Raw genomic sequence first — 12,039 nt, 5'->3', positions numbered from 1 at the left:
ATACGTAATGGGGAGTAAGGGGTGCATTTGTCACGACGAGCACTGGGTGATGTATGGAATTGTTGAATCACTATATTGAACACCTGAAACTAATATAATACTGCATGTTAACTAACTGGAATTAAAATAAAAAGTAAAAAAAAATTAAGATTAGTAAAATACTTAAAGTGTATCTACTGGTCATAGATACTAGATCTCTGTGTCTTAAATGGCACCCAGAGAAACACATCAGGCCTACTCTGTATCTTGACCTTACTTCTGCACAGTCTGGATTCTGCTATACATGGAGGTCAGATGATCCAATTTTTGAGGAATACAGAGACTTTGATACCCAAGATAGGAATCTGCTATCAAAGATATCTTGGACAAAATTGTTCTAACACACTAATAAGTAACATTTTATGTAAATTCTCTGCTTTTGACTCATATAGACCTTATAAAACATACAGAAAGACCAGAAACATTAAATGAACAATATCATTTATTAGTAATTTCCCTTATTAATACATGTCTATGTTAGTACAGATTAATATAGATACAGTTAAAACAGAAAAAGATGTGTAGGAAGTATTTGCAAGGCGATGATATTTCACTGATCAACTATTTTTCAGGAATCACCTTATATTCTGAGGCTGTGCTTTTCATTTACAGTGAATCCAAATCTCTTCCCTTCATTTTCTGGGTGTCAGGATTTGTCACCTTTCCCATAAACAAAATTGAGTCTAGGAAAAGGAAAAAAAACCTAGGAATTACTGAAGAAAAAAGTTGATAATAATTAGTCTTTCTATATTTTAACAAATCATTTAGTCTTTTATTTATCTGTAAGATAAATAGGCAATGTTGAACAGTGAAACCCTCTCCTTTGTCTAAAATACATAAATATATCATTATTAATAATTTTCCGCTAATTTATGAAGTAAATTAACACCGACAACAGCTTGTCATGGAAAATGCATCAGTCCTGTTTTTCATACAGGAAGGCAAAAATAAAGTAGCAGAGAGGTGTTCTTCTAAATATAGAGGCAAACATAATATAATGAAATGGTGATGAGCATGGTAGAGTTTTAAATTTAAGGCACTTGCAGTTTTAAATTTAAGGCATTTTTATGCATGTAACGTAAGCCCTTAGGGTTAAGAGTGCAGCTTCTCAGATGTCTTCCTTCAGCTCGGAATCAAAGCTCATTGCAAAAAAAACAGTATTTTCTATTGCTAGTGCTTTTAAATCCTCACTGAGGTGATATTATACACAGCACGCACATAAACACCTGAATCCAACCATTCTGTGTTTGCAGGTGAAAGGGAACCTAGAACTAGAGGACAAAGCAGAAATGAGGGATGTGTCAAAAATCCATTCACCTTTCTTTTCAATTAGGGTAAGAGAAGTAGCTTGAATGGATCAATGCCAAGTGTTGCCTTGCCTTTTACATTCCTTACAGACATATGTAATAGAACTACCCTATGACCCAGCAATAACGCTACTAGGAATTTATCCAAAGGATACAGCAGTGCTGATTCATAGGGGCCCATGTACCCCAATGTTTATAGCAGTGCTCTCAATAAGCCAAATTATGGAAAGAGCCCAAATTTCCATCAACTGATAAGTGGATAAAGAAGATGTGGGTTATGGGGTGCCTGGGTGGCTCAATCGGTTAAGCCTCTGACTTCGGCTCAGGTCATGATCACATGGTTTGTGGGTTCGAGCCCCGCATTGGGCTCTGTGCTGATGGCTAGCTCAGAGCCTAGAGCCTGCTTCAGATTCTGTATCTCCCTCTCTCTCTGACCCCCCCGCCCCCGATCACACTGTCTCTCTCTCTCTTTCAGAAATAAATAAATAAATAAATAAATAAATAAATAAATAAGATGTGGGTTATATATACAATGGAATACTACTTGGCAAATGAGAAAGAATGAAATCCTGCCATTTGCAACAACATGGATGGAACTGGAGAGTATTATGCTGAGTGAAATAACTCAGTCAGAGAAAGACAGATATCATATGTTTTCACTCATAAATGGAACTTGAGAAACTTGACAGAAGACCATGGGGGAAAGGAAAGGGAAAAAATAGTTTCAAACAGAGAGGGAGGCAAACCATAAGAGACTCTTAAATATGAAGAACAAACTGAGGGTTTATGTGGGGGTAGGGGAGAGAGGGAAATAGGTGACGTGCATTGAGGAGGGCACTTGTTGAGATGAGCACTGAGTGTTGTATGTAAGCAATGAATCACGGGAATCTACCACCAAAGCCAAGAGCACACTGTATGTATATGTGTGTGTGTGTGTGTGTGTGTGTATATAATCTACCACCAAACCCAAGAGCACACTGTATGTATATATGTCTGTGTGTGTGTGTATATATATATATATAAAACAAATAAATTATTTGATATATATCAAATATATATCAAATAAATAAATAATAATAAATTATAGTAATATAATTATAAACACACATATATAGAGAGAAAACTAATAAATGTGAATTTCAAAAGCGATAAAATAAATTTTACATAAGTTTAAAGCTAATGAAAATTATACTGAAATGTATTTGAAATAATAGTTCTTTTTCATTAACTCTACAGTGTTAAGTCCGAAGACAGACATTCTTAGGAGAGGCAGTACATGGAAATAGATATAATCTCCAGTAGGTTTTTTCATTTTATGATTATAATCAATAATAGTTAACCTCAAAATTGTCAAAATAACTTCAAGAAAAATAAAATAAATACTCCTGTTTTTCAGATAGATGGAAACACATAAATAACTTTCCCAGGATTTTGTCACAATAGGAATCAGCAATGATGGTTGTATATTTATAACTCTACAGCATTAAAATGCTTATTGGAATTGTTTGGGAAATTTTTAAAGTCACTTTTATGGAAACTAACCTCATAATTGAAGGCAATAATTTAAAATTTTAAATACTCAGAAGCAGAAGACATTACGTAAAAGCCATTTGTCTCAGTCTTTTCAATCTGTTTCTTTGACCAACGAGAACCACATTTTGAATAGAGTCCATATGAAGTCACCAATCTATTCTCCACTAAATTGGATGGATTAGCTAACTCTTGTCAGACATAACAGGAATGGATATAGAGGTAGGCTGAAGCAGAAATGATTGTTTTCATGTTTCTCTACATTCTCCCTTCTCAAAGAGATGTCCCCCATATTTAATCAACATATTCATACATCACCATCAGATAGAAGCAACTTTTATCATCTAATACTAAAATACAATAGCATAACCAAAGCCAGAAGAAGTGTTTCTTAACAGATTTACTGCAGTCTGCTTCTTCAAACCCAAAACCTGAAAGAATTCTAAACACAATATACTTTTTATTGTGTGTGGAGTACTGTCAGTTTTAGAATCATAATTCACTCTCTAAGAAATGGCACATTTCATGTAGCATCTTTCACAATTTTCTTCTGAAAATCTCTAACACAGGTCTACACCCTCAGCCTAAAGGAAGAAAAAAAGTATTCTTCATTTCCCTGCAAGTTTGGCTTAATAGGAGCTTCGGGTGAATATACTGATATATGAGACTAACATGATAGAAAAATACAAATAATGCTTGGATTTTGCAAAAGAGGACTGTTTGAATGAAAGAAAATATTAAATCTAGATAAAAATTGATTATATAAATCTAAAATCATTCATCTTCATACTTCAGAAATCATCAAATGAATATATTTTATGTAACGTGTTAAGCCACTTAGTAGTTTACTATGTTATGCTAAGGCACCATTTTCATCAACGTCAATAATTTCCTCAGTTCATTTGTGAGAAGAAAATAAACAAATCACTGAATGTATATTGTCTTAAGATAATAGCCCAATCTACATTTTATATGGCAATGATTTACAGCCCCCAATAAATGAGTAGCCATTCATTTTAAACAATACTTTAAGGGAGTAATCCCAGTTTAGAAAGTCTCATTACAATGAAGATCACGAAACAGTAGAAATTGCCATTAAGGTCTGACAGTTAAGCATTATCACAAAAAAATAAATAAATGGATTATTTGGGGGTTTGAATTCTCACTGCTGCTTGACGGATAGCTATTACATGGCCGTGGTCATCAACTTAGAAAATTGAGAGTCAAACATCATTATTCTAAATTATTTCCTTATACACTGATGTCCAACGCAGCTCCATTTCTTTCTGTTCTCCATACTTGATAATTATATACTAATTGTGAGAAATTAGAGTTGTACAAAGGTTAAAGACCTATAGATCAAATGACATTCTTAGAATATCTTTTAACACTGACACATCCACCACTGGGATTAAAGTTGTGTTAATGCAATCTCAGCAAATTTAAAACTGCCTCTTTGTTTCCAAGATATAACTTTTGAAAGGATCACTCAGCACTGATTTCATGGAGCCTAAAAATAGACACTGGAATATCTGTTAGGGGGCCAAAAGTATCAGCATCATCATTAACTAATCTAACAGATTCAGATCTGAAATTAACTATGTCTCTTTCCCATGTAACTCAATTTATACAGAGCAACTTTTCCATTTTCCTTCCTTCCTTCATGTATTCAGTCATTCAGTCATCTATAGTTGTTGATTTATTCATAATGAATACTATGTGTCAGGCATAGTATTACAGGCTTCATATATTCTTTTACTTTAGGAGATGAGTACTAATATCATGCTTAAATTGGAGGTGGAGAGAATATGGCTTAGGAGGTATAACTGACCTGTCTTACAACTAGTAGTTAACAGAGCTGGAACTTGAGCCCAGTTTGATGCCCATGTTCACACTCAGTCTCCAGGGATACTGACACTGTGTGCAGAGCCCATGACCAAACACTCCACCTGTTGAGATTGTGTCAAATGCAATCCAATCCACAACTACCTCTACCTTTTGTGGCTATAACTGCATCATCTTTCACCAACAGCCCACAGTGGAGATTTGCATATATTTGCATATATTTGACCTCTCCCTCCCACTCAAGTTCATAGCTAGTCACTTCTTCTTTGGGAATGTACCTCTGAAAATTTCACAATGTGCAACTCCCAATTTCCACTCCTGCAGTGACATCACAGAGAGTTGTCTTCCAAGACAAACAGGTTCTATCTCCCCTCTGCCGTTTTCCAGCTGTATGACCTCAGACAAATGGCATAACCTCTCTCTGAGCTTCTGTGTTGTTATTGGTCAAATACCTAAGCTGTTGGGATGGTGTTAGCTTAGATGGGTATTTAAAATGGCTAGTGTGTATAATAGCGGTGTTGGCAGCTATTACTACCACTACCCTATTTTAAACCCCTGTCACCTCTAAAATCTAATACCTGGTATAAAAGAGGCACTCAACAAATAGCCACTGAAAGAATAAATTTTTTAAATTGCAATAAATTTAATAAATTGAAGCAATAAATGATCTCAGATATATAGATTACAGTTAACAGCCAGGGGCACCTGGGTGGCTCAGTCAGTTAAGCAATTGACTCTTAATTTTGGCCCAAGTCATGATCTCACAGTTCAAGAGATCAAGCCCCATATCAGGCTCTGTGCTGATTCTCTCTCTCTCTCTGTCCCTCTCCGTCTCAGAAGAGCTCTCTCTCTCTCTCCCTCTCTCTCTCTCTCTCTCTCAAAATAAATAAATAAACTTAAAATAAAAACCAAATAGCAGGTAGAACTAGGTCTGTTTAATGTAAGCAGTTACCCCCAGAGAATTCTCCAAAAGATACCTGTTGGGCTATTCTTCACAATAAACAGAAATGGATGATTTGCTATAAATTGGTTTTGAGCCAGACTCATAATCACAGGGATGTTCACGCCTATGAAACAGAGACAACAGATAGTTAGATGTTCACATTAAGAATGAGTAAAGAAAATATATCCATAATACTTTTTTGTAGACAGGAAAAGTAATTTTGCTTTAGGAGTTAACATGTAGGGGAAAAAAAGAACCAGTTTCAAAATGCAGAGGAATTTAGAATAAATTTAAAAATCAAAGGGCAGAAGAACAAATATTGGATTATTCATGGAATAATTCTAACTTCACATTTATGTTCAGTGAAGAAGAAAGCCAGATACTCGATTCAATTTAGTGAAAGCAGCTGAAAATTTTCTTCTTTTTTCTGCTCACTTTTTATTTATATTATATGGTTTATTCTTATAAGGTTTCAACTCTTAATTCCTACCCAGATATGTTTGTACTTTACTTTTGCTGTTCAGGCTTGTGGTAATCACATCTGAGTTCAAATTTATTTTTTTAAAACTTTTCCAGAATCATTCTTCTCAGAGCTTTTAGGCTTTGTACTATAAATATGGGGTTTTTATTATATGACTAGAAACAGAGATTTGTTGCCTTTAATAATTATTTACTATGATAATTTATATCATGTGGCTCCATTGTAGCATTTGCCAACATTTAGAGTGGGTAAATTTAAATGATTGGATATTTTCCTATTTCTACACTGAATTCAGATGTTTTCTTTACCAATACTGCAATGTTTTCACACAAGTTTTTCAGAGTCATGAAAAAAAATCATTTTAAGAAATACAACATGAATGATCAGCATTGAAAAATAATGGTAGAGAAGGAAAATAATGTGTCCTCTACACTCTTTGTTTGTGACTGGGGTGTGCAAATTAAACTGACAAAAGACATTAACAGAAAAAATGGTTCATTATATGTCTCCAGAGGAGCTTCACAGAGAAGAAGTAAATACTCCCAAAAATGTTAACCTTGAGAGCTTATTTACCCATTTAACAAAGTGTGGTAAATTGTGGAGAAGAGACTCGGCCAAAAAAAAGAAACAAACAAACAAACAAACAAAAAACAGAAGTGGGGCATGCTTCTGCTTCTGGGGGCAATAACTTGTGGGAAGGTAAATATATAGGGAAAATTAATGGTATGAGAGGGTTATGCAGTAGGGTTTGTTATGCAGACTCATTTCACTGCCAGTTTTCATCTTCTGTGGTAAAGGTTGTTCTTCTTCTCCCGATATGGGAGAGAAGAAAAGAGACAGCTTCACAAGGAAATGCATGTCCTGCTTTTGGGCAGACCAAGGGAGAGCAGAGAGCTCTTTTTAATGTGCTGTTTCTCAGTTTTCTCCAGCTCAAAACAACCCTTCTGACAAAGTGGCTAATTTTGGGGTGCCATATTGTTATCCTCTTCAAAATCAAGCACAAAATACAAAATGCATGGCACCCTCCTACCTGAAATATCGGGGCTATGATGCCCAAATTATCAGCAAATGCAAGCAATTATGTACTCAAGCAAATTACGGCTGAATTGATGAGAGAATACAAAAAAGCCTAGTCAGTGTCACTGTTGTTCTCATTTGGGTGAAGCTGGAGCTTTTTTTGTTCTTGAGCCTCCAATGAGCAGATGCCTAAAAGTCAAAATGCTCACACTTAAAAACTATTTGGATGTGTAATACATCAGGGTGCCTGCTGATCCCTGAATGATTGTTATGGCCTCTTAGAGAACTCTAAACTTAACAACAGAGGCAGTGGGTGATACTAGAAAGAGCTCTGAACCTGAAGTCAGGGAACCTGATTAGAGTTCATACTCTGCTGTCAATTACCAGTATGGCCCTTGGCAACCCACTTCACATTGTGGGCCTGTTTCTTCACCAATATAATGAGAGGATCAGATGATGATCTGTCAGGACTTTTATGTAAAAACAGCTGGAAAATTTGTCTACATAAGCCAACACTTCATTCAATGCAACTTTTTTATTTCTCCAAGATTGAAATACCCCATCTCCTCCAATTTAAGTTCCTCGAGCACAGTAATGCAAAGTCCTTCAGGAGATGACAGAATGGTAGTGGGAGTCTAATGTGACCCATTCAGATGTCAAAATCCATTAGCACTACACAGCATTACAAATTAACCGAGAAATTAGTGCCATGGATATAAATCTATAGAAATGTATCAATAAGATGGTTTAAAGGGTGCCTATCTTTTACATATTAGATAAGATCAGAAGAGTGTGAAGAATTAAAACAGACTTATGAGACATTCATCAAAGTGGCTTTTGCATTTCTAATGAAATTTCCTCCAATTATTTTTGAGTATCACGTGTATGCAGCCTAGATATTATTCAAAATGCCATTCGTTCAAGGAAATCTATCAAACGGAGTGGTTCTCACAGTGTAATGTGTACACATATCACCTAGAGACCTTGGAAAACAAAGATTCTGATTATGTAGGTCTGGGGTTGGGCCAGAGGGTGTGCATTTCTAATAAGTTCCCAAGTGATGCTGATGTGGCCGGTCTAGGCACTACTCTTGCCGGAGCAAGTGGCCGGAAGCCACTGGAGAGCAATGGTTCTCAATCTTGGATACACATTTAAACCATGTAGGGAAACAGAGGAAAATGTCAGAGTTTGGATTGCATCTTCAGAGGCACTAATTATTTTAGGAGGTGGACTGGGCATAGGATTTTAAAAAGCTTTCCAGGTGATTCTAATGTGCAGCTGAGTTTGAGAGCCACTGGCATAGAGGTAATGACGAAAACCATATGAGAAGAGTAGGGACTTACCTGATGTAATAGAAGAATGAAATTAATACAATCCCTTAAGAGTAAGCATTCCTGGACAATAATGATTTCATGTTTGAGCCAGCCCACAGTTTCCTCCGCAGGTCCTATCTCCTCACTGGCAGGTAAAATCCCATTTACAAATAAGCAAATATCAGTAGATGGGCCTCATCTCCTAACCAAATCCTTTCTCTTCTTTTTTTATTAAGTGGTGGCCGCAGAGATGCAAAAATAGCTTATACAACCAATTTCTCTTTGTTTTCCTATAATGTACTAGACAGCAGGAGGGAAATGGGAGATCTGAGTACCGCAGAAACGCCAGTGCCCTAATGCCACAAATTCTCCCCCAAGTCTGTTCTCACGGCTGCTCATGAAACCATTGTCCTACCAGTCGACGCCACAGCTTCACTCCCATCTTCATTTATCTCAAAAAAAACGTGTTGCATGACTTGGGAAACAAACACCTCAGCTGAATCTGTTGGAAAATATGAGAGTGTATTTAAGGACTAAAATGTCAGAGCCACTACTCGTTGGGACCCATTTTCAAACGAACAAAGAAAAGGAAGAAGATAAAAAGCCCCAAACTCACTCCAAGTTACTTAATTTGCTATAGATGATGGTGGTTTAGGTTTAGCTCTTGCAGAAATGGTACAGAGACCCAGAGAGAGAGAGATCGAGTTTAGCCCAGATACAAAAGAAAAGACAGAACAGGATAAGCCTCAAATCAGGTATCCCACTAAGTGAAATATTTGTATGGACAGAAGGTTTCCTCCCCCTTAGCTATGGTCTACAGACAAGATGAAAGAGGCTTTGCAGATTTGAATTAATCCCACCCTATGTATTCAACCTCAAAGCCAACTTGCCTTTCAAACTCTGTACTCAGTTGTGATCTGACTTTAAAACAAAATTTACTTTCTTTCAAGACTGGTGAGGCCGTGAAAGTCTAAAGAGCTTTTGTGTCATCTGTTACAAAATCACTTCAGAGCTACGCTTTAAAACCTGTCAAATTTCCCAGTGTTAAGATAGTGTCTTACAACATTCTCTTCCGGTGTGGATACAAGCTGAGAGAACATGCCCCTCATCTCCCCTTGGTGGAACTGATGTGTGTGTGAAGCGTTTCTGATCTTGTGTCCTGTGGGGCTAGTCTCCTTGAGAAGGGGGATGTGAAGCCACAAGTTCAGAAGCCATCAGCCGTTCCTGCTGTGTCAGGACCACTTAGGTTTGACAGCGTTCCCCAGAGAGACCGCAGAAACATGGTCATACGTTCAGTTGGGGCCAGAAGGTGGAGGAAGGACGAGGGGCCTGGAATCTTGAAGAGAAAGGAGAAAAGGGAGCTCTGTCTCTCTTGAGAGAGAAAGCTGATGTGATGAGTCAGACTCCAGCCAGACCACCAGATTTAGAAGGATTCAGGAAGAAATACCTTACTATTGGGGAACCAGTTGTGACAGCTTACAGAAAGGCAGAGGCCCTCAGGCAAGATAGAGAGAAGTCATCAAAGGGATATTTACATAAAAAATGGCTCCCTAAAAATAAACTCCAAATTGCTTGTGATGAATTTATCTGGGCCCCTGATTATCTCTGCTACTCTCCTCTCCTCAGGCAGTAGCTCCAGCTCAAGGTCAGGTATGAAGGCATGAACTCTAACTCTCCTACATAAACCCCCCTTCTCCAGAATTTTCCTTGACTAGCTCCCTTGTTCTTTAGGTCCTCCCAAAATGTTACTTCCCAATCCAGTGTTCTCTTCCCGGCCCTAAGTCAGCTTTTATCTGACCTAATCACCTTTTATTCCATGATGCTATTTTAGTTAATTCACAGCATCCATCACCTCACTATTTAATTAACTAATTACTTGTTAATTATTCATCAGCAGATATAAACTTCACTGGAAGGGGAACTCTGTCCATTTTATGCATCCCTAGAAAACTTCCTGGCATGTATTTGGCAAAGAATAAATACTTGTCAAACAAATAAATCAAAGGATATGAATACGTCCAGCGGCAGAGACCTGTGAGATGGAAAAGGGGGGCATACACATCTTGAAGTGCAATAGAATGGTCTATTATAAGGTTGGGTAAGTTAAGTGTGTTCTTTCCTGAGGACTACTTGAAATAAGGCAAGATTCACATATGGCGCCCAGAGTAGACGACCTAGAGCCCCATACCAAGGCAAGGGTGAAGAACAAAAAGCATGTTGGGATGGAGCAGAGAATTTCACTTCACTTCAGCACTGGTACCAGATCAAGTGACTCCATGGCTATTAGACTAGGCTTCTGGTCTCATGTATCCTGTCTGACCACAAAGTGGGCCTGGTCTCAGGAAAACAATGGGACTTGACAGACAATAGATGAGTAAGGAATCTAGACTCCATAAATTCACTGATTTCTCTGGTTTGTAATATTATTTTTTCCTTTTCTATGAAAATTCCAAGTACATCTTTGTTCGATTAAGAGGAGGAGAAACTTTTTACAGCTTTGCTAGAAGATACCCAAATAAATATTAGTGTGCCCACTTTTTTTTTTTTGCATTTAGCATTTATTGAGCATCTACTCTGTGTCAGATGTTGAATGAGGAGATTTACATACATCCTTCCATTTTTTTTTACCACTGGAATTTATTATCTCATTTAACAAATTAGAAAGTTGAGGCTCAGAAAGGTTAAATATTTTACTAAAGGTAATGGAAGAAGTAATAACTGTGTGAAGTCAAATATATCTCCAGGTTTACAAAGTAACTGTCTGAAAACATTTCACTCAAAACTTGTGAATTACATAAGTCTAGGAGAGTAGCTCTTGTGTAAATATCCCACGGCACTAGTGTTGGACTTTTAGTGAATGTTTATTGTACAAATGGTATGTAGGGATAGCAGGGAATTTACTGTTTTCCTAATGTCCAAATGTAGGGCCAGTGGCTATTTTATTTCAGGCAGCAAGACAGAACCAAAGCAGTTAAAGCAATTCAAATAGGCAACTCAGGAGAGAAAGAGCAGAAAGTGTTAGATATTTGTTTTTCTCTACTTAAGGTTATCCACTTGCACAAATTCTTTTATAAAGCATTTTGGAGGTCTTTTCGTGATAAATCTGCCTATAAAAGGAAATTTTATAGAAGTCACAAATCCCTGAAGATTTGCAGGATGAGCGGCTGTTTTAAATGTCTGAGATATAGCAAGGGAGCTTCAGAAGGCCAGAAAGAAGTCTAACAGGAAGAGGTGCTTGACAAATGGCTTGGTTTATTTTAGGTTGGCGAAGTGGCTGTGTTCCAGGGCACACTTAGATAGCATCGTGCTGCAGTATTTAACGTCGACTGCCTCATTCCTGATGTTGATGAAATTGTCAGAGAAGTCAGATCTATCTGTCAGTGTGAGAACAAGTAGCTAAATCATGTGTGAAGGTAATAATGAACATCTGTCACCAGTGTACCCCACCCACCTCCTCCACCAGGAAAGCTCACTCATTCCATTCATTTACCTGCATAATTGATGAGTGAATAGATTAATGAATACTTCTCTAAAACCCAGAAATTTACATAGGAATATACAATA

General features: G+C 37.1%; 1 protein-coding gene across 1 annotated transcript in view; it reads right to left on the bottom strand.

The window, feature by feature from the left end:
- Nucleotides 1-500: 500 nt before the first annotated feature.
- Nucleotides 501-12,039, bottom strand: part of SERPINI2 (serpin family I member 2) — a 30,957-nt gene continuing 19,418 nt past the window's right edge. The window contains exons 6-8 of the mRNA XM_039241949.1: nucleotides 8,891-8,977; nucleotides 5,699-5,788; nucleotides 501-722 (exon numbers count right to left, since the gene is read on the bottom strand). Of these exons, the coding sequence (XP_039097880.1) occupies nucleotides 646-722; nucleotides 5,699-5,788; nucleotides 8,891-8,977 (254 nt within the window). The 3' untranslated portion in view covers nucleotides 501-645. The remainder of the gene's footprint in view (nucleotides 723-5,698; nucleotides 5,789-8,890; nucleotides 8,978-12,039) is intronic.

Source organism: Hyaena hyaena, unplaced genomic scaffold (genome assembly GCF_003009895.1).
Source record: "Hyaena hyaena isolate Hyena2069 unplaced genomic scaffold, ASM300989v1 scaffold_200, whole genome shotgun sequence".
Classification (NCBI taxonomy): Eukaryota; Metazoa; Chordata; class Mammalia; order Carnivora; family Hyaenidae; genus Hyaena; species Hyaena hyaena.
The sequence above is the reverse complement of the archived record's forward strand: the minus strand, read 5'-3'. Positions and strand labels throughout refer to the sequence as shown.